The sequence below is a fragment of the Andrena cerasifolii genome, chromosome 14, assembly GCF_050908995.1.
Source record: "Andrena cerasifolii isolate SP2316 chromosome 14, iyAndCera1_principal, whole genome shotgun sequence".
NCBI lineage: Eukaryota > Metazoa > Arthropoda > Insecta > Hymenoptera > Andrenidae > Andrena > Andrena cerasifolii.
In genome coordinates this window covers 7,299,846-7,322,670 of record NC_135131.1, presented here as the reverse complement: position 1 = coordinate 7,322,670, position 22,825 = coordinate 7,299,846, and the positions used below count along the sequence as shown (strand labels likewise).

The window sequence follows — 22,825 nt, the reverse complement described above, 5'->3', positions numbered from 1 at the left end:
TAATAGACATTCTCTTCGTAAGAAAGGAAATAAAAATATAATAACGTAATTAAGGTATAATAAAGCGAGGAAAGGGGGCGAGATAAGAGTCACGGTCCCAATTACGCGCAGGGTGCTATCCGAAGTATCTCGTATCTGTCTGCTTAAAAAGATGGGGAGTAATAGACGGTCGATGAGATTTTTTTTTAACTTTTAACTGGTCCTTTTGGTTGCACTCTGTTTAGCTACGGATTTTTCCTTTACGCGCGTGTCTCTCTTCTGTTCGCTCTTCTACTCGTTTCAATTTTTCGCCCGCTTTTCGATAGCTCGAACGAACGAACCTTGAATTTCACGGCGCTTCTTCCTGTGTCACATTTCGCAGGCTTCATTGGCAATGGAAAGAGCCACCGAGCATTTTGTACAGTTCTGTTAAAGTGGCTTTCGAATGTTTGGTAAAAGAAATTCTCACGCGAGTTACTAAGATACTTCTTAAAGATCTTCCTGCATCGTTATAATTATTCAATTATTTTAATGGCCCCACATCTCATGACACACGGTATTAATACTATCAACCAGCGATTCATATTTCAATCTTGCAAGCTTCTGAAATTCAAGATCTCTTTTAATGGGGTAGGTTACCCTCAGCAGCCCGGAATCAGGCCCTTCTTGAAACGCATATTCTGAAGTAATGAATGAATATAGAAATAATTTTTCTTTTAATTTTCAAACGTCACTTTAATGCGCAAAAGAAAATTTTAACTATATTTATTGGAAAAAGAGTTATGAATATAAATGTGAGAGCGTGTACGCGATGCACCGTTTGATGGTGAACACGATTCCGGACAGGTGAATTACCGAAAACACAAAGTAAATGCATTTTTATAATCTGTAAGACAGTCTCCCTTTTGTGCAGGAAACAAAATTTTGATAAACAAATTAATACAATCTTTATGCGGATGATTCTGACTTTATCGTTTTTTTGTAGGAAAAATATTTATCTTTTTTTCAAGAATTTATATTAAAAATGTGCTCCCAATACATGTAGGGGAATACTTTCCTGCAGCTCCCTGTAAATTTTCATTCAAATAATTGGAGCGGTTTTCGAGATTTTATGTTCACCGTTTTGGAGGACGTAGTTTCTGGGAAATCGCGTTTAAACTTGGATATCGCTATCCGATCTGATGCGCAGGCTCGCACATTTTTTACTGTAATTCCTTCAATTTTTGTAATTTCGGGGCCCAGTTGCGTTTAAAATACGTAGAAAAGATGTAGCTAGCGGAACGTGCAAACATCCTAAAAAACAATTTTCGATAATTCTGAGGGTAACCTACTTAAGCATACTTTCTATAAAATAGTCGGAACAGAATCAAAAGACTGCTAAGGACTCATCAATTCCCTATTCTTCGCACGAGCCAGCTTTTCCTCTGATCATAACTATCGCACAGCCATTTGATCTTGTTCCTGCTATAACCAACGACGAATCGACCCGAAAGCATTAAACGAAAGCAGCCTTAGGGGGCGCCTCAGAAGCATCATCTAACTGGCACGGTCAACGAAGGGTCAGCCGTACGAGTGCAGCCACCTGCATTTCGCGTATCCGCGCTCGGTAGCCTCAGAACTCGATTCAACCTTAATTAGCGTCGCCCGATTCCATGCTCCATAAAGCCAACGCTCATCGGAAGCCATTCATCCGTCGCTACAACATCCGCAATTCGCTTCGTTCATCCCCTTCCGCGAGAGAGGAGGGGCTGCGCTGCGGCCACCATTCGTACAGGTCCACTGATCGAGAACGGTTTCTCTTTGCAGGTTACCAGATCGAGTGGGAGGGCAAGTGGATCCGCGTGTACCGTCCCGACGTGGAGTGCACCAACGGCATCATCCACGTGATCGACACCGTGCTGCTGAAAGACAGCGACGTGAGGGTGACGGGCGCCGCGTCCGCCGTGTGCCTGGCGCCGCATTTAATCATGATCCTGGTGGCTAAGTGGCTGCTTTAAGGGCGCGTGCCCAACGAGAGTCTGTCATAGGTGCACCTAGGAATTTATCTCGGGACCGTCTCCGATCGTCCTTGTCTAGGAGAGCGCGGCGGGCCGGGGCGCGTTCCCGAGCTGCTGGCACGACGGCCGTCTTGGGGCGCGCTCGTCGGGATCCACTTATCCCTCGAACGGTCCCGACGAGGCCCGGGTACACGCGGGCCCGGGGCCGGTCCGCGTTCCTCGGAGTGACGCCGCGCGAGCTTGCGCTCCAGGGCCTTGCCCTCCGCCCCCGAAGAAGAGCCCTATCTAATGTGTTCCCTGAGCAGCCGGCACGATCGACAGATCGGGGACGATCCTGAACGAAGGAACTCTGGGTCGGGGCTCTTGGCTGGATCTGCACGGGGCATCGCGGTTCCCGCCCCGATCAAGAGCCCGGACCGCTGACAACTTAAACGGTCGAAGCTTAAAAAGGAGGAGCGTACGATTTAGCGGTTACACAGTATCGTCCTCGAGGAATGGTTAACTGCGCGCGGGGCGGGTGTTGCGACGTTTAGGGATTCTCTTGATTTGAAATCTGATCGTGTACCGATAGGGAGCGTGCGTCGGGGTCTCGGCGGCGCGTCTCCGCGGCGACGAGGACGCGGCCCTACTCCCAACCCCCCCCTCTCCCCCCCACCGCGAGAGAAAAAAGACATTTAGCAGTGACGATCGCGCGGCGGGGCGCAGCTTCGCGGTTTAGAGACGCCCATTGACCGTACCAAATAATTAATTAACCGTACCAAGTAATTTAGAGAGAAAAAGATGGAGGTAACGAACGAGGGACGAGCGTGGAGGCAGAAGAGAGATTTTCGCGGAAGCTTCTTCGAGCTTGAGGGCGACGAGGGATGGCGTTTCCTTGGGCCGTCTGTCTGTTCAGTTTCTCGTTACGCTGACAGAAACGCTTTTCCTTTCAGGGTGCAGCTGCAATGTCACGGCTCGGTTGCGCGTTTCCCGGCGTCCCAGCCGTCTGCACGGGCGAGGAACGGCCGCGGTAACTCACCGGACGAGGATCCGTGCCCTTTCCACGCTGACACGCCGCACCGGGCCGGACGGACCGGCGCGCGCGCGTCAGCTCGGATTCGAGGCGCCGTCGATATTCAGGCCATAACTTTCATATACAAATACGTCTCGCCTAATTGTGGTACTTCGATTTCATTACCAATGATGCGCTGTAGTTCTGTGTATGTGTGCGTGTGTGCGTGTATGCGTGCGAGCGCGTCATTTCTGTCCGCGGCTACGAGTCGCGTCGCGAGGCACGCGGATCGGGACGCCTTGCCGACCGGAGACACCGGCTCGACCAACCCTGTGGATGTACATACGCGCGAGCCCGAGCCCGACGATCCAGAAAACCGCAACGCCCAACGTCTACAATCGACCGCGGCGTCGCTTTGCCTCTCGGCGCACGGCTCGCGGCTTCAGGGGTGACTCCAGATTACACTTGCTCTCTGTATCATATCGTACTACACTGTCTACTTACTGATAATACTGCCACGTCGCATTGCAGGCTGGACAGGCTTGCAAACGAGTTTTTTGTACAATTATCGTCGAAAGGAGCTCGAAGCTTTACACAGTAGCGACTTGATCACATTCCCCGACATGGTGCAGTCTACTCGAAGGAGTCGTTGCCTCCCAAGTGTTTCTTCGCTCGGCGGCTGGACCGTGTTTCTCCTGGTTAGGTGTTTGATGCTGATCCAGCGGTTTTATGGTGTCGGACCAGCAGGTGAATTTTCGGGTAATTAGCAGGGAAATAAGGTAAATCGCGACGGAATGTAATCGCGCGAAAGCGAGTAGTTTCTTTGAAAAATCTACGCGAAACATGGACTAGGCGGAATGGCGTAGGTCCCTTCCTTTCAGATTGAATGTGTCAGGATATGTTTCTCGTTGCGCAGGATCTCGGTTAACAAAAGTTGGATCTGAAAGCACTCCTCCCGTGTATAATTATGATTACAAACATATCGCTACACCTGTATTTACCGTTATTACGTATCGTTGGCGCGCGAAGTCTACGAAATCGGTAATTCAATTCAGTGGCACACCCTTAGAAATCTAGGGTAGGAGGCAGGTATTGGCGAAAAAGGAGCCTTCGTCGCGTGACTCGCTCTTTCAGTGTCACGGTTCCTTCGAGCAGGCTGTACGCGTGACACCATAAAATACTCTTTTCAGAAATTCTTTTTCCTCATCATATTGTACAGTACCGTATTTAATATATCTATACATATACGTATATTTAGGGTCATCAATGCCAACGCATCGCGTCACAGTTGAGTCGCCATCGAGATTACTGCCGCGCTCGCGTTTCACCTAGTTCTGTCAGCGCGGCTCGCTCGTTCGACCGCTTGCGATCCGGCAGCTGCTACCAGTTTACACCGAGGCGATTTAATAGCTGGCCGCTATTACGCTTTGAACCCGCAACCAAATATCAGCCGAGGGATCGCAGAGGGTTTGGCGCCCGCGAGCTGCGTGATTTCAAAAGGAACGCGAGAAGGCAAGAACTACCGAGCAAAAGTTTCCATTCCCCCCGGTTAGTAAGAGCTTAGCTATATGTGCGCGCACGAGTAATCGCAACGATAGCGCGCGTGTCTCTCGAGCGTGGAGAAGGATGGGCCATGAGAATCAAAACACCGCAGTCAGATCAAAGACTCCCATAATAGGGTTTGAAGGGCGAGGGGGGGGGGGGAGGAGGAGGGGAAACCTGAGAGTTCGAAGCGGAGGGAATCAGAGATGCCTCGAAGTTTCGCTTCCTCTGGCGGAAGTGGATGGCGAGGGCGCACTTGTCGCGGCGACGGAGGAGGGCAAAAGAGTCGTTTAGAAACCGAAACGCCGAAACTTAAAGGGGGAAAGAAGAACAAAAAGACATCGAGCGAACGGGAGGCGGCGCGGCTTTGTCGGCCGCTACCGGTCGTCTCGCTCGCGTTAGAACGAGAGACTTATAAGTTAAGGATACGCATTCAGCTACCCGCGATTCTCTGCGCGGAAATGGGGAATAAATGAAGAGTTAATAGGGAATTCGATGTTATACGTGTTGATATCAGTCTATACATATATATAAAAGAAGTAAATGAATAAATAAAAGTATATATAAATAAATAAATATATATATAATGAACAGAGATATATTGACGAGGAAGAAAGTACGATTTGAAGAAAGACGAGAAAAACGGGACAGAAGAAAAAAAAACACACACAGAAACACTATCAGATGATACCTTAAAAACTTGTTGTTGGGATGAATTGATATTATGAATTATTATTATTACGAATTATTATAATTATTATTATATATATATATATATATATATATATATATATATAAAGTATACATAAACTCTAATAAACACTGTTTGTTCGTTAGATGAGGATTAACCGATAAACGATATAAAAAAAAATGAAAAAAAATAGCGAGACTCTATTCTCTTCGTGTAGACGCGTCTTTTAAATGTTCAGCTTGTTCGAGCATACGCCGAAACGAATCGCATATTCGCAGCTCTGCGTGTGTCTGTGCCGTCTGCGTGTACGTTTGCATGCCTGCGTGTGGGACTGCGAAACAGTGTGAATGGAAATGTAAGGGACAGAATTCCGCGAGGAAATGTCGCACCGAACTCCGCAAAAGTGTCGCGTTCAGGAAAAAAACAGCATATCCGACGTTCCCTTGTGTTCCTTTCGCTAGATCATTCCTTTTTATGGCCACCCCTGATCGCTACGCTTCCATTTCGCGACAAATTCTCACATCCGCGATGGAGATCTAGCTGGACTCGAAGGAAACGTTGAAACAAGGCGATCCAGAAAAAAACTCAAACAACGATTAAACACCCACGCGAGCCATTTTCTTATCAGCTCGACGAAAGACGCCAAAATACCGTGAAACTCTCAATTGATCTATACAGTTACTTTCTGGAAAGATTGTGTTTGGAACACCTTTAGAATTGCAGTGTTTTTTTTTAGGGGTTCGAAGCTAATTTGTAAATTCTCGAAACTCGAATTCGCAAGTTTGTGAGGCTTCGAAACTCTCGAAACTTGAAGCGGTGATTCCGTTTTGTAAGGGGAATATCTTGCTTTAAGAATTGAAGTCAAGGTTTTTGTATAAATCTTTACTGACAATAAAATACAGAGAAAAAATATAACAATACACAAATTCTTCAGATTCTTTATTCGTTGATTTTATACATTTTCTTACTTAAGTTTCGAGAGTTTCGAATCACGATGAAACTGCAAAATTTCGAATTCCCGAAACTCGAAACTCTCTTGGCATTCGAGGGGTTTCGAGGTTTCGACGCTTCGAGAAACCCACCCCTAGTTCTTTTTTTTTAAAACAGACTAATCTAAATTTTGGTGTCAATCAAATTTACAATCACTTGTAGCGCTCGTGGTGGAAGTATCTAATAGTAATATGAAAGACAGTTACGCGATGTAATTAGATACAATTAGATCAAAATTGACGGACGTACTAGGTAGAATAGAAATCTCACGATGTCGTCTACAAGCTTTAATTCGCATCAGTTTTATTGGAACTCTTTTTGTCCTCACGCAAGATCGCTTATCGCTACCCAACATTGCCCTAAGTTCGCGTCTACTATCCTTAAGAGAAAAAAAAACTCTGTACCAAAGATCGATATTGCTGCAATTGCCAAAACATTGAGACTCGAGACGCCACTTCTTCGATGCTTTGATAATCTTTAAGTGCCATTCGTATCAAAGGTCGACCAGTCTGCAGAGGGGAATTCATATCACCTTAATTACTAAACCTTCAACTCGTCAAACTTCCCAGCTGAAAAATCAGTGCGAAGATATCGACTAAATTTTCAAGCGACCAACACGGAGCATCGTATTTTAGCCCCTTCGCCAAAGAAGCGCGCGTGAAGCGCAATTGAATGGATTTAATATTCAATCCCTCCGCGTTCCTCGATCCTCAGCGCTGACGTAATTAAACTTATCGTTCATTCGTCGACTTATTTATCACGCCGGCCGCATTTTCGCGTGATTATTTGTACATTTTGTACATACATAAGTGCACGCTTCTACGGCAAGGACGGGGATACCGTCGCAGCAGGCGCGTTTAGCTTTCCCGATGCAATCAATGGTCCAATTAAATCGCATTCTTAACGCGTACGTCTCTAACGATTCGTTTCTGTCGACTCTTTTCTTCCCTCGTTTATTTCAGGACTCGTCCGCTCGTGAGCCAGGTTTGTTCGGCGGGTCGGAAAATCAGCGTCCATTCGAGCTTAATTCACCGCGCGTATATGTTTATAATGGGAGGGAACAGTCGCGGCGAGGAATTAAAGGGAAGAGAACAAAAGAGGGTGAGAGGGTTGCTTGTTCTCGCGTCGAAGGGATTCTGTCGCTGCAAAAACCGTCGGGAGTCTATGTATTCTGGAAAATCTACCTTTTGTCCCTCAGAGTAGCCACTAATTCTAATATTCAAACATGTATAATTATTCTCTAATTTTTGTAATCAATCGTAAGTAAAATTACCTCGAAGATTGTTCGCGCGCGTTGTAATTGAAAATCAGACGGCTAAGGTGTTTTTTTTTTTTATTTCTATTACCTATTTCTGGCACCTGTGTGTTAATTGCGCCAGCAATAATAAATATCGCTGTAAGCTATGAAACTTAAAAGTTTCTGCGATTCCAATTGCCTTTTACTAAAGTAACTGCGTTTCTGTAGCACCTTCTGTCTGTTTTTCAAATAATAAACGGTGTTAGCCTGACATTACGTCAAAGCTTCGCATTGTAATTAAATTCTTGTTCCTCGAGGCAATCACTCTGTCACTTGACTATGTTGTTACGTTGCTACTATCGCTTCTTTGACGCGAGAACTTGCTACTTGTGTTCCGGGGTGCGCTAGAATTCAATTCTAGCGTTGAAGCATCGCTCGAACGGTTTATTCTCTAAAAGGGGTAGCTAAAATCTTGCAAAGGTGTTCTGCTAATTCTAACAGTCAGGCAACTCCCATCGTTCAGTAGCGCACTGCGGCAAAGTTTAGCTACTCATCGCAGAAACAGTTTGCATAGACGTTCGTACGTTTTTTGCGGTGGGAAAACTTCGCGCCGTGAATGCTCCCGAGCCACCAGTGTTTTCTCCAGCCACGCGTCGCCGTTTGCATTCACTTTCGGCGGGAAGCGCCGCGTAGCTTAAACAAAATATTAAAAAAAAATAATAATAAAAACGGGACGCGACCTGGCGTTTCCTTTCGTCGTTCATCGTCCTCGACTCGGTGAATGTAATCGGCGAGGAATTCTACACGGCGCCGTTACGTCGCGTGGATCATCGCTAAGTATAAGGGTATAAGTAGGTAACCGAAGTATAATAGAGAGGTGGGCGAGTTTTTAAGAAATTACCAGGCGGAACGTGAAAAGAAAAAGCCATAAAGTGTAAGCGATTTAATATTTTAAGCGTTGGTTTAGGCACCGGTCAGATTAACGAGATTTAACTGATATAAACTATTAAGGATTATTTATTAGCTATTATATATAATATATATAAATATATATGTATATTATATAACTATATTGTAGTAGGGAAATCAAATTTTACGTACCACAGAGCTATTTGTATAAAAGCCGTTTATTTCGACTGTATCGTATTTAATTGCCGGCAGTGCAGTGCAGTCGGCAATCGTTTAGGTATTACATAAAGGGTGCCGCAAAATCTCCGGTACGTTCGGGGAGGAAGCGATCCCTCTTGGGAAAATTAATCGAACACCTGCGATAATATTCTTTCGTGCAACCGTTCGTTGTTGAGCAAGTCGCTTTCGAATGTTACAAGGTTTTCTGGATACTCGATAAGTGTTCAATTATACTTCAACAGCTCTACCTTGCACACAAGTCTATTACGGTAGACGTCACCTCGTACCCTCGAAGTGGATCCTCCAAATTCTTGTCTCCTCGAAGGAAACGCTCCCTTCTCCAACTGTGCCGCGAGACTTCAGGCGACCTGCGCATTTTAGGGAACTAACCAGCAGACGATTCTAATTTTTTCCTTAGCGCTTAGATGTACGCGTGTCACGTTCGTATTTTCAGAGCTAATCATTAAGTTTTTGGTATCGCGGGGGGGCGGCAGAACTGTGTAAGATTTTTACGAGGGACATCACGTGTTTCGAGCCACCTGAATTTGCAAATGTGTGTGTGTCCGTATTCTCGGGGCGAACGACGCGTCAGCGGTGCCCGTTGGTTCTGCAGGCGGGTGGAAAGGTTCCTCCTCGATCGCGAGAGCGCCGCAGGAACGGAGGGCGCGGACTGAATTGTCGTTTGCCCGCTGAACGATCATGTCACTTGTATCTCGCTTGACTACACTGTGTAGACTCCGGTCGCTTTTGCTGTATGATTTTACAAAGAATAAAGAACACCTACAAGACAGTTTAAGTGACGTTTGTTGATTGAAGCGTATGGGGTGCGGTATTGATTTTAAATTTTGATTACTGGGTACTACCCTGACATTAACATTCACTTAAATGATTTTGGTGGAAGGAGGAAGTCCCCTCGTACAGCTCGAGGGCCCGTAAGGGTGTCCTGTGTTTTGTACATCTCATCTGGCTGAGAGATAACGACTCAGGGCCCAATTTGCCACATGGCACAAGCTGAGGCCTCGCGCTCTATGGGAGCACATTTTAAAACCTTACTTGTTAGGAGATCTCCAGGCACCACTTCATAATAGGGGCTGCATGGTTGAGCTTAACCAGATGTGGCCAGCACGACGCAACGAAGGGCCCGACTAGCGAGACACCACACCCGTCGTAAATTAGCACCTGGGTCCTTTAGGAGTTTCCACGAAGGACAATAGGGGACTTTCCATGGCGAAGGAAAGTCAGTCTTCTGCGGAGCTCGGCATAAAATAAATTTATAAAGGCTCTGAAAGCGAAGCACGCATAGTAAATTAACAGTTTCACTGGCGTCGGCGTGTTTTCGCGACCTGGGATATGCAACCTGTGCACTGCAGTCGCGTGATTTCACACCGATCAGTTTTCAAAAGCGCCGAAAGTATCATCCGAAGGTCCCACAGTGTTTGGTTTCAAAACAAACCGAGCTCGAAGCTCGCTTTGTACTTCGCCACCTCAGTAAAGCCTCGCTCGCGCGAGTCACGTGCAACCGAGAGCGGTTGGGCCAGCGCGCAGATGAGTCAGCCACCAACGGAGGTTGAAACTTCTATATCTCCCATTAAATATTTATGATAGCATTATATTATTACGGATTGCTGAAATCCTCCTTATTAAAATAAGTCTAAACTCGACCTGATTCGGACTATTTTTAATTACGCATAACGTACAATATAGTGGTAAAGAAAAAGGGTAACAAATCTTAAGATTTTAAGGAAGCAACTAAATTTAAGTCCATACCAGAATGAAGAAGTCTTAACACTTTTATGCAGTGCTTTATTGTTGTATAATACTACACAGCTGATTTTTCACTGCTTGCGATTTATGTCTCAGGTCAGCGTCTTCTCTAGAATATTATAAATAAGCTTCACGAATTCATCGATCAAAATGTTTATGTCTCGTGGATCTGGGAATAAACAATTCTGACACAGGGATTTCATTGTTGTAGTAAGCTTCATCAGACCCATTGTTCTCACGATTTTAGCTGGAACTGTTGTGCGTGTTTTACCGATGTACAGACTACAGTTACAGAGGTGCACCTCCAAAGGCTCGCTTTTAACAAATTCAAGATTTTATAAATGGCAAAGTGGTAGAAAAGTGTACAAATGTATAAGTAATGTTTTTTTTATTTTCTGTTTCTTTCGAGTATGTTAATGAGATCCTGCTTACCTCAGTTTAATCTCGACAAATCCACTGAACCGCGTGGCAGTTGTATAAAGTCCTCTCAGAAACACGCAACTGCTATTATAATAAACGCGACCATCTGCAATGGGAAGTTTGGCCACTTTCTCCCAAACATTCAACAAGTATCCATTGGCTAAACCCTCGAAGAATATGTAGTACTTGTCGGAGCAATAAATAACGAAACCAGTTAAAATGTCTCTGGAATGTTCTTCTTCCTGTGCCTTGAATCATGTTTAAAAAAATAACCTGTTGCAAGAGCTTAAAAAAAATGTTCTTCTCGGAAATGTTGGCGTTATTGAATATTAATTAAATGACGAACTATTTTGGGGTATTAAAAGAAAACTTGACGAATTTTAATATTTAGTGTCAAAATCTTTTTTTTGTAAAAAGAAACAAAAAGTAAAAAATGTTTTTTGTAAAAGAACAAAAAGTACCATTTTTGTAAAAGCAAAAAAGTGCCCTTTTTTGTAAAAGAATTGCTTACTGTATAATTATAAAAGGACACTTTTTGAAAAATTAAAGTTAACGTGCTTTTGTTGCATGAAAACATTACCTCAGCTTCGAAATCCTCATTCGAAGATCCCCGCGTGACCGATAAAGGGGAATTGTGAGAAGAAACTTCGTCCAAGATATCACACGCCAAATTCAAATTGTTTAAAATCATGAAAATTCGATTGAGTATATCATCACGCTGAAGGACATTTTCATAGACTGCCCGAAGATCGCAAGCCAAACGAGCTTTAATCTTTACGGAGGTACCAAACGACATAAGAGAGTCGCTGGTGAGGGGAGAATCTTTCCCCCAGATTGAGACGTTCTTGTCATTCTCGTCACCCGAATTGGGACAGTATATACTCCGAGGATGAAATAAACTGCTCGCCAGTCGCACTTCCCGAGATCCTCTTAAGAAATCGGATAAATCGAATGTGGCTACACCAAGCAACACTTCCTGCACCGATACTTCCGGCGCTTTCGATGATTCTGTTTCCACTGATCCAGCATTTTTAATTCGAACGCCGATTATCTAGAATTACCAAACGCATGTTTCAAGTTTCTAGGTATAGACACTTTCAAAAAACTTTCACTATAGTATTACATTTAATTTACTTCAACAGTTAAGAATTTCGTTAAGATGAAGCTTATCAATTCTTCAGGTCGGAAATCTTCACGGAGAAAACATTTAACAAATTGAAAATATATTGCTCTAGCAGGAGTATAGTAAGCCGTAACAACTGTACGATCAACGAAGGTAGTTTTCGCGTAAAGATACTGGTAATTATTTGCAACCACCGTAGCATCAGGGAAATTTGACAGTTGTTCCAATTTAATCGAAATAGGATTCAATCTCGTTCGAAGTTTCCTGTTTGACAAAATATCTTCGCACTGCATGTAAATCAAGATGGATGAGACGGTTGGTAGTTGAGGCGTTTCATCGTAAACGGTAATCGTACCCATATCTAAAGACAATAACTCATTGTTAGTTAACGTTGCTGTAAAGTTGTGTATAAGTACATTAATAAACGAGGTAGGACTGCTTTCCCAGCTGATGCGTAGAGTGAAAAATGGGGGACGTCGGCAGGTCATGGTGGGGATAAGCCCACGATTCTGGTATCAGTGGCGCCGCGGCACGGCAGCCGACTGCGGTCTACCGCGATCGTTCATGAAGGTAGTTGCGGGTGTGTTCAAACGAAGCAAGTTTACTCCATCTCAGACCACACATGCATTATTATTGCATAACGATACGTGTGTGTATGCATGCGGAGGATGCTTGACAGTGTGTATTGAGAAGTATTGTGAAACTTTTGTTACTGATGCCGATAATTAATGTTATAGCTTGTTATTTGTTAACAAGTCATAAAACATTAAAGTAGCTAAAGTAGAATGCTCAATTTACCAGAAAATAAAGTCTCTGCAGGTAAATTCATTTCGTGGATAACCTCTTTTTTTTTCTTTCGTCCTTTTGATTTCTTTCTTGCAGGTCTTTTAGTACGAACAGGCTTTTTCGATTTTGGTCCTTGCTCTGTTGAAGCTTCAGTTGATATGGTAGGCAATTGAATATTCAATGATTCCGATGGGAAACGATCTTTTTTTAGCATCTTCCAAAACTTGCATTGGTGCGACTTGTCTATTGAAATTCTTAGTAAAACATTCAGTCTTATTCGGAAGGCTTTGATGAATGTCGTAATTTTTTTATACCTGGTATCGCATCAAGATATGTGGCTATACTGAAATCACCATCGGTATCATCTGTTATCGTTATTGGTTCTGGCACTGGCAGAGCTAATGGTTTAGCTACAGAGTCAGATTCAGACAAATCGAGAGGGTATATTTCAATAAAATCGTGTGGTCCGATGTCCACAGATTCATCGCGTATATAAAATCCTTTTACTTTGTCCTTCTTGGCTCTGTGATTTGTTAAAAATTTGAGGAATACTCAGAACATTTACCTTAACTATTTCGTGCATTACTCTAATGAAATTTATATCAAAGTATATTTGTCTGCCAAAATAATTTCTACAGAAAGCGTTGAAATTCTTGGATGTTATAAACTCGACCAACCTTTCTGAAAGCTTTCCTTTCCCATAAAACACGCGATAGGGGATTGCATAATTAAAGAACTTTCGTAACTGCGCTTCATTGAAATGAACCAAATGATGAACAGAGAACATGACCCAGAATGTTTTTTCTTTGATTGGACATGGCACGGATCTTATGCACTTATCACCATGTGCAGTGTATATCTGAATAGTTGAGGTCATTATGACCAAACCATTTCCATTAATTAATTAGTCTTTGCATAAGGGAAACATTTAATAAGGGAAAAGAATAACAAACTACATGTAAGATCCTTAAGATATAAATAATTTTATATTCCCTATATTAATTGTTATAATAATAACATACAGTTATTTTTCAGACCAAACAGAATTTTATTTGAATAATAAAATTTATTTAAATAAAACCTTTATTTATAAGATCTATATTTTTCCACTATGAATAATAACAATTATTACAATTTTAAATTTATTATACTATCTAATCTTAACAATTAAAATATGTTCATCTAAATATTCCCCCCTACGAAAAATTAATTATGAAAAAATATAAATTTATCAGAAAAATAAAACATAACCCAATTATATATTCCCAATTCATACTTATGCACATTACAAACAATTCAGAAATGATGAATATAAATACTTAAGGAAATAAGCTTATTTTAAAATGTACACAATAAGAGATATATAACAAAGATGTACCTAAGCAATTTATATGTTTAGAATTATTTAAATTTAGTAGAAAATGCGACTTCCTAATATTACAATCTGTGGGGCACTATATACCTAAATATATTTGTAGTAAAACGAGAAAATAGAAAATGTATGTGATTTTCCTATTAAAAACGTGTATTATTATTGTACAGTTATTTCTTCTATTTACACGACGTTTTTAAATAAAAGCAGATGTGAATGTAGATATTGTGTATACCTTTGTGGCAGTATCCCAACAACGGCAATCGAATTTAAAAGTATAACCTGGTAAAAGATCGTATTCGACGTGTATTTCCGCTAGCATTTCACCAATATTTAGAATATTTTTATTCGATTCAGGAACTTCGGGTGCATCTTTCAGGATTTTCTTTCTGTTACCCGGACGTTTTTTCGGGTTTTTAACCTTACCTTTAACCTTAGCTTTAACGGCACTCCCATCATTCTCGATATTCGCATCAGATTTAGCGGTAATCGAGAATCCAAAAGTTATTATAAAATGCATATTGATGCAGTGAGGATTACCTCCTGGCTATATTATTATTCTATTCATTTTAAAAATATTTTAATATCTTGTAACATTTAATGCAATTATAAATAATCGAAGTATTTGTAGATTTCGATTTATATGACTTTGGGCCGTTGTCGTATTTACGAAGTACTGTACGTAAGAAGCTTAGTCTGTAAAATAATAATTACTGTGATATTTGCGAAGCAGCGTTCACTCAACGGGCGCGCACAAATTAATATTATTCTATAAATTAATAATTTATCAAGCACGTGTATATTGATTGTATTTCCCGCTAAAGGATTTCGAGAAATTCAATATGGCGATTTATTACTGATTCGACTAGAAACACCACGGCGTCAGAAGGATAATACTAGCGAAGGAAGCTTGTTTTATAATTTCTGTAATTGAGTTATTCACGGTCTAAGTTCTCATTAATATAAGTACGATACAGTATTTATGCTGCGGTGTTAATGTACATATCAGAGTTCCTTTCCATTTATCCCTTTTAAAAGTAATATGTTTGAAGGTGCATTAAAAGTTTTTTACCATTGAGTTCGAGAGAATTTTTATCAACAATGTCCCAGGACGACGACGTAGGATTTTTGTACAAAACAATGAGTAAGTTTGAAGAGTAATGCAACATCGTACCGTTTAAACCATCATCAGATAACACGCGAATAAAATTTCAGTACACTTAGCACTAAATAAATCTACGAGTTTTCTTTTAAAACTAAACTAATAACGTAAGCATCAACTATCTGTTAATGTACTTATAACAGCATGTGGGAGAACCTTGTTAAAAATACAGTATTTTATAAAATGGACATATGTAAATAACCGTTTCATTTTTCCGAGAAATACATTTTAGAATAATGTACCGTACATACTCTTTCATACACTTCTATCTTTATACGAAATGATCGTGGCGTTAATTAAACATATCGTTTTTTCCTCCGGAAATATTGTTAATATAAATTCGATTTAATAAATATGTAGCCATTCAATAAATATCTATTCAATACTCGGTAAAGTATAGCGGAGATGGTATACAAAAGATTAACCTGTTCCAATAGCCGGCATATTACGCGTATGTCAGCTTTTATGAAGCGACGGCTCGTCATGTCCATTCAGTAGTGGGAGGACATTTGAAAACTATACATATACAGTCGTGTACGATGTGTCAGTAGAACCGAACGGCAAAATAAGCCTGTGTAATTCGAGGAGTACAGAATAATCCAATAGGAGTTATCGAAAAGTGTCATTTTAAGGCTAATATGACTAGTTTCTGTATGTATTTGTTGTGGATGAAACGCATAACCTAAAACTTAATCTTGTTATAGATTTCTCAAAAGCGCATATCTTTTTAATTAAGTATGCTGTTCAGTGGGCAATCTTTCGCCGTCATTCTTTCCTGTTTCCTGCAACGATAGGTTTAAAATATTGTGCACATAAGGAATTCTAATACGCCTCCTTTCTTTCAGTCGAAAGAGACCCGAAAAAGAGGAGGGTCAAGCCAGTGGGAACGGCGCCTTTGTTTGATTTCGATTTAGGCGAAAGTTCCGATGACAGTGATTTCAGGATCGAAGATCATTGCGAGGAGTCTGATGACGATTCGGAGGATTCTAACGACATCGGGAAAGGTAAAGTACAGTATAAGAATCCCGAGTGCAAGAATAAGCTAGGGCGTGACGATTGAAGTTGACTAATATAGAATTTGTTGCGTATGTACAAAAGAGGAAGAAGATGCGTCGGAAGAATCCGACGACTCCTTGGAGGATCCGCTACTCGGTAGAAAAGAGAATCCTAACCTGACCGTGGGGGACGTGATCGAGCAGGCGAGGCAGCAAGCGCAAAAAGGAGGCCCCCTCGATGATAAATTGAATAAAATGTTAATTTGTTGTGGTTGTTTAGGGGACAGAAGCGATGATATTAATGAAATTGTTGAATGCGATGGGTGCGGTGTTAGCGTGCACGAAGGTAAGAATATGGAACATAATTTAATTTCTATAAGTATTCGAAGTTTAGATTTCATGTGTTATATATATATATATATATATATATATATATGTAGGAACAGAAGAATTGTACAGTTAAATTTATTTCAGGATGCTACGGTGTGTCCGATGTGGAAAGCTTTTCAAGCACAGATTCTTTATGCCAGTCGGCGCCATGGTTTTGCGAAGCTTGCAGTGCAGGCATTGAAGATCCTTCCTGTGAACTTTGTCCAAATAAGGGTGGAATCTTTAAAGAGACTGATGTCGGCAAATGGGTCCATTTAGTATGCGCACTTTATGTACCCGGCGTTGCTTTTGGAGAAGTATGTAACGGTTTCACTTGTATTAAATCACGAACGTACTGAAACATTATTTCACACGTATCATACATATATGTAATTATTTTAGGTGGATCGTTTATCGAGTGTTACGCTCTTCGAAATGGCATATAGTAAATGGGGAGCAAAGCAATGTTCTTTATGCGAGGATGCGCGTTTCGCTCGCACTGGCGTGTGCATAGAATGTGATGCAGGAATGTGTCATACATATTTTCATGTTACCTGGTAAGAACTGTTCACGAAGCGTCTAAGTCTTTACAGCGCATATAGTTGAGGAGGTAGTAACATCGTGTTTTTACAGCGCACAAAGAGAAGGTCTATTATCCGAAGCTCATAGCGAAGAGGTCGATCAAGCTGATCCATTCTATGCGCACTGTAAACTTCATTCCGATAAAACTCTCGTTCGTAGGCGTAGACGCAATTGGTTAGCTCTACAATTGCGAGCTCAATACCGGCAACAGTTATTAAAGCAACCCAATCACTTAGACACCGAAGAACAGCGTAGAATTCAAAGGAAACTGTCCAAGCATAGGCATAAATATTTAGCTCACAAAGCATCGCGACCACCGCCATGGGGTAAGTTAGTTAATATAACAGAAGCGATGCTAAATATTATACAAAATATTCTCGCTATTCGCAGTGCCAACTCAGAAGATGCCTAGGCTATTAACCACGTCCGCTTCCGCCTGTCGGCAATTAGCGAGAAAGGCCGAACTTATGGGCGTTGATACGGCTGCATTGGAAGCACAGGAAGCACAACTTGTAGCCTTAGTGGACGTTAGGAAAAAGTGGCATATTCCGCCTGCTTTCAGTGTAGAATTCATTGGTTACTACTTGGACCGAAATTTGCGAGTAACATCTATGAAGAGACGATTGCAAGAGCTTCTTGATATTAATTCGCAATTACTTAACGAGCAACAAAGGCTAGATAGAAAATACGACGAAGTAATGAAAGATAACGAGGAACAAATTCGAGTGAATGTAACATTGAAAGAGAAGATAGAGATGTATCATCAAGTGCTTCAGAATAGTGGCTACGGAAAGCCACTGCCACAAATCACTGACTTGGCGAAGCCGAGGATAGCGCCAACTCTAGGTAAGTTAGGTATGTGCTACGTGAGACGTGCAGGTGTATCATAATTTTCAATAGGTACAGGTTTAGGTGTACCAACCGCAGCAGCACTAAAGATGGGGGTAGGATTTCCATTACCAGTTGGTAAGGGGGTAGAAGGAGTACGCGAAGGTAGAGTGTTAAGCAGCCAGGCGCAAGATCAGAACCATAAGGGTGAACTGACGTTAAGGCATCAATGTGGGATATGTAGAAGATCTACGAACCAGCATCTCCTTGCAAAATGTGATACGTGCCATCTTCATTATCATTTATCTTGTCTTAGTCCGCCCCTTTCTCGTATGCCTAAGAAAACAAAGCTTATGGGATGGTACGTGCGTTATCGTATTAATGTATTTATCGACACGTTCTTGCATTAAGATATAAATACGAAGTGCATAAAATTCGAAGTAATGCTCGCCTTTATCATCCTTTTGAAGGCAATGTTCCGAATGCGATAAAGAGTCGTCTGGATCAGAGGTTGAACGCGTCGACACATCAGCTCCGCGTAAATTAAGGCACTGTAAGGATGACTCTAATTTAACATCAACACCCCCGCAAGAAGTGCAAGCGCCCGCAACACCAACCACGCCTAGTACATCGAAAAATTCTTCCACTAGTCTTAATAGTGTAGCAAATATCACAGCTCCTGACACACCAACAACACCGAAAGTAATTATTATTCTATATTATTATCTCCTACAGCAGTGTATTTATTTCTACTGCAATTCATACTCATATCTGCAAACGAATCGCGTACAGGTGACTATAAAACCAGTCGGACCACAGCCTCTATCTTCGACTCCTATTCAGTCAGGGGAACCACTGTACAATCACCAACCTATCAATAACGTGACAATAGCGACGAGGGAAGGATCGCCCGAATATATGGTAGCTTCAGCGGATGGTACAGAATCTGTTTCGCAAAGAAGCGCGAAGAAGAGGAGAAGGTTCGTAAAATGCTGTGTTATGGATGAATATAAACTATAGAAGTTTGTCGCGTGTTATTAGGGAGAAGCACAAACGGTACACTCCTGATCCAATTACGGGTGTAAAGCAAAGGAAACGAAAACATAAAAGGAAAAGTCTTGACGTAGAGAATCCAGAAGGACAAAGTCAGCCGGAAGTTCATAGGAGAATAACAATAAAAGTATAATTTCGATATTTTGTTATAATTGTCGTATTGTCCTCTTTCTTATCGTAATATTTGTTCCGTTAAACAGATAAAGCCAATTCCAAGACCAGAGGGCGAAGTAGCATCTGAATCAAGTCCGCAGATGTTCATCGCCACGTCTACTAGTACCGAAATCACGTCTCCACCCCCGCCAAAATTACCACCGCCGCCTGTTCCGCCTTTACTTTCGAATACTGCACCTGTAACGGCAAATGTACCTACCAATAGTACGAGTAATAGGGTATCTACGGGGAATGCAAAGAAGGGGAAAGATACAGACCTTTTAACGCATTGCAATGTCTGTGATATGCCCGGCACCAATCAAAATCTCGTCATGTTAGTTTACATAGATATATTCAGTGCCTGCATCTCAAGTGTATTCCGAATTCATGACTTTACCACTTTTCGCATCTCAGGTGTGATGAATGTAAAAAATGCTACCACTTCACCTGTCTTGATCCGCCAGTTAAAAAATCGCCCAAAAGGAGAGGCTATTCTTGGCATTGTGCAGACTGCGATCCTAGTGTAAGTTGATCATTCTTTATTATCTGGTATTTATTGTAACACTTACCCCCCAAGATATGTTTAAGGTACTTTTTATTTAGTCAAGATAAGATAAGACAAAGATAAAAAGAAGATAAATTCGTGAATACCGAATGCTAATTTTTTGTAAGAAGAGACTAGATTAAAGTGTGATCGATGCGAATACGTGACGAAATATAAAGTACTTTAATGTTAAAACACATGTAAACCATAAATTCTCTGAATGATCGTAAACGTAGAAAGAACAATCTTATTAATAACTAGTTGCTAACATTAACTAATTATTTTCAGTAAAAGCTGTGCCCACCTTTATTTATTGAATAATCGAATGCAACGTTCGATTTACGAAATATCGAATGGCAATTAGTTATTAATACGAAAAAAAAATTTAAATCTCACTTTTATAAAAGAAAATGGGAACAATTCTTCATAAAAGATGGATAATACACCTACACTTCATATAATTTTGAAGCAGGCCAAAGTAACAAATTAGGCTAAAACTTATTTATGGATACTTTTATCTTTGATCTAAAATTGTCACTAGGATAATATATATTGAAGTTAAATCAACTCAATAAAAGAAGGAATCTGTAATAGTAAAAATATTTCTTTTATTTCAGGCCTCTGAATCTGAGACTTAATATCAACAATTTTATGTCTGCAGCTATAATTCTACGTTTAAATAAATTAAGGCATTGAATGTCATTATGTTTTTTGTAAAATACACAGAATATAGATAAATCTTTTCCTCCTATTCAAGCAAATTTCTTGAAAATACATACTGCAAATCTCGCTTATAAAACTTAGAAATATGTTTCATAATTTCGATGTTTCGTCAGCAAACTTCTTCGCACTTATTTCCAATCAGTTGCATTGTTCAGTGTTTTATAATTTCTATATTTTTACATACATGTATGGCGGTTGTATCAAGAATTCCGGATAGTATAAACTAATAGTACAAAGGTAAGAAGAAATGTTTTCAACAAAGTGGAGAAACTTAACAAAATTTTGTATTCGCAGGAACAGAAAATTATTATACATTACAATCTCAAAGTTTATTTCATTATTTACAATAAATTACATTGTCTACATTCCACAGAAGATGTAACTCAACATTAAACATATAAAAGATTTAATATTATAATTGTTAGCCTGAATAAATCGATTTTTCGTTTAATGCTTCTTAAAGATTTAAAGTCTTCTGCGCAATAATGCAACGCGTATATATAGACTCCCAAAAGCAAGCTAGGAAGGATTCATAATTCACGAAAAGACAATTTTCGTTTTATTCCTACCAGCTATAAAACCATTATAAAAATCTTGTGCATTCATACGTTTGCCACGAAAAACGACTTCCTTTACAGAAATGCAACTTTCGTCTTTACATTTTATAATTAATGCCTCGCTTTTTATATCATATACCGAGACACCTGAAAGGGCATGTTTTTTTTTTCTAAAAAAAAGCTCTTGCACAATTCGCCTGTAATATTTTTGTACATTTTGATGTTATGTATAAAATCGTATATTTACCTGGAGCTTCTACTTTAAGGATGGCTGCGATTGGTTCTATATTTTTAACATCACGCAATTTTATTTTTGTATTCTGAAATGTTGCAGTTAATGGATGCAGGCCTAAAAGGGCGCGATGCAAGTTGTACACATTTTTCGCAGACATTTCGTTCCACTTAATTACAGCTATTTCCGATGTTATTTTCGGCGCTGAAGAATGTAACATAAATTAGCAACGCGTGCATTCTTATTTACATTTTCGATTGCATAAATGCACATTTATACCATATGTTACATTTTCTTCATTTTGAGGCGTTGCGGATTCCAACAACTCTGGTAAATTTTCAAACGTTTCCATCAACAAATTTGCTCCAAGTTGTGCTAATCTACTATACAGTTCTGGCAATGTTTCATGGTCGCCGATGTCAGTTTCCTTTTGCAACACTATTTCCCCTACGTCGAATCTGAAATAACATCAAATCTTTGAATATTTCAAGAATGTTAGTAATACTTTCTACGAGACGAAATTTCCTGCATATAAATAACTTTTACTTTTTAGGCATTATTTTCGTTATGGTAATTCCAGTCTGTTGATCTCCATTCAGTAATGAATAAATTATTGGCGCTGCTCCTCTCCACCTAGGTAACATACTACCATGAACATTCAACATGCCCCTGTGGAAGATTAATCGATTAAGCCACAAAATCATAACAGCCCTTATCTCGAATAAGTCGTTCTGAATTCCTTTGCGAACAAATCACTTACAATGGGAATGCATCTATAATGTTAAGCGGGATCATATGGCCAAATGAAACGACTATCCCGATATGAAACTGGGATACATTGATTTCCGGTAGCCATTCATTTATAATAATTCCTTTCTCTTTCGCATACTTGATAACTGCATTCTCTTTTTTTTTGTGTACAGTAACAACCTCCAATCGCTGCAAAGCTCTGGATTCACTGTATAAAGGATGATGTATGAAAAAAGAGCCACAGAAGTGTTTGACTTAAACTGTAATACAAAGATTCCTTACTACTTATTGTATAAAACTTTCAAGCTTTCCACCGCGAATTCATCTGTGCCGAAGAATAGTACGTTCCATGGACCATTTCTGGGTGTACTGTGCGATTCTCTGGTACCGGCGTGATACTGGTTATGTACTGTCGCTTTAACCGTAGACAGCAGTGTTTTCTTGCATTTCTTTAACGTACAGAAAAATGGTGTTGTTCTGAGTGCGACGAGGTTGAAATGCACCATACTGGCTATACTGTCATTTAGAAAATGCTGTAATGTACGTTTCCAAAATATCCATTGCGGAGTTAAAACTTAAACTACACACACGGTTATGTTACACATCGTCACGCACGATAGTATCGTGACGATACACTAATCTTGTATGTATAGCAGGCTTCTTGAACCTCGGGAACTTAAGCTGGGTTTACATTAGTCTAGTCACTGGATCCAGTGAATGGTTTGACTGGAAATCGAGTCGATGTCTATATTATTCCAGTTCCAATCCAGTGCTGGACTGGACTAATGTAAACCCAGCTTTACTGCTAGAGGGCTTTACATACCTCAATTCAATTGAAGAAATAAACAACAAACTTG

At 40.6% G+C, this 22,825-nt stretch overlaps 4 protein-coding genes across 12 annotated transcripts in view; 2 read left to right on the top strand and 2 right to left on the bottom strand.

Annotated features, from left to right (window-relative positions):
- Fas1 (fasciclin 1 Fas1 domain-containing) overlaps positions 1-9,351 on the top strand; it is a 276,409-nt gene extending 267,058 nt beyond the window's left edge. For 3 of the 4 annotated variants that reach the window (XM_076826168.1, XM_076826169.1, XM_076826170.1), the window contains one exon: positions 1,786-9,351. In XM_076826168.1, coding sequence (XP_076682283.1) covers positions 1,786-1,976 — 191 coding nt within the window. In that variant the 3' untranslated portion in view covers positions 1,977-9,351. The remainder of the gene's footprint in view (positions 1-1,785) is intronic. The other variant, XR_013087038.1, reaches the window with a different exon arrangement.
- Positions 9,352-9,420: 69 nt separating this feature from the next.
- LOC143376200 (uncharacterized) lies at positions 9,421-12,620 on the bottom strand. The gene is made up of 4 exons (XM_076826177.1): positions 11,874-12,620; positions 11,320-11,790; positions 10,752-10,987; positions 9,421-10,634 (listed from the first exon to the last, which is right to left on the bottom strand). Exons 1-4 carry the CDS (start codon positions 12,348-12,350, stop codon positions 10,412-10,414), a joined length of 1,407 nt encoding a protein of 468 aa, XP_076682292.1. The 5' UTR covers positions 12,351-12,620; the 3' UTR covers positions 9,421-10,411.
- A 2,289-nt stretch (positions 12,621-14,909) lies between these two features.
- Positions 14,910-20,457, top strand: LOC143376194 (PHD finger protein 14). 5 transcript variants are annotated; one of them, XM_076826163.1, is made up of 14 exons: positions 14,912-15,164; positions 16,028-16,186; positions 16,281-16,523; positions 16,652-16,863; positions 16,949-17,103; positions 17,180-17,454; positions 17,519-17,974; positions 18,035-18,317; positions 18,427-18,658; positions 18,749-18,936; positions 18,998-19,136; positions 19,210-19,496; positions 19,577-19,685; positions 20,324-20,457. In XM_076826163.1, exons 1-14 carry the CDS (start codon positions 15,122-15,124, stop codon positions 20,342-20,344), a joined length of 2,802 nt encoding a protein of 933 aa, XP_076682278.1. In that variant the 5' UTR covers positions 14,912-15,121; the 3' UTR covers positions 20,345-20,457. The 5 variants fall into 5 exon arrangements, with proteins under 5 accessions (XP_076682276.1, XP_076682278.1, XP_076682277.1 ...); XM_076826162.1 differs by having other exon boundaries at positions 14,914-15,164; positions 18,029-18,317; XM_076826164.1 differs by having other exon boundaries at positions 14,914-15,164; positions 18,029-18,317; positions 19,995-20,408.
- Positions 19,140-22,620, bottom strand: LOC143376202 (methionyl-tRNA formyltransferase, mitochondrial). Of its 2 annotated transcripts, none has more exons than XM_076826186.1 (6): positions 22,251-22,620; positions 21,979-22,176; positions 21,765-21,887; positions 21,498-21,676; positions 21,234-21,422; positions 19,140-19,680 (listed from the first exon to the last, which is right to left on the bottom strand). In XM_076826186.1, exons 1-6 carry the CDS (start codon positions 22,472-22,474, stop codon positions 19,652-19,654), a joined length of 942 nt encoding a protein of 313 aa, XP_076682301.1. In that variant the 5' UTR covers positions 22,475-22,620; the 3' UTR covers positions 19,140-19,651. The 2 variants fall into 2 exon arrangements, with proteins under 2 accessions (XP_076682301.1, XP_076682299.1); XM_076826184.1 differs by lacking the exon at positions 19,140-19,680 and adding an exon at positions 20,884-21,133.
- Between the last annotated feature and the right edge of the window lie 205 nt (positions 22,621-22,825).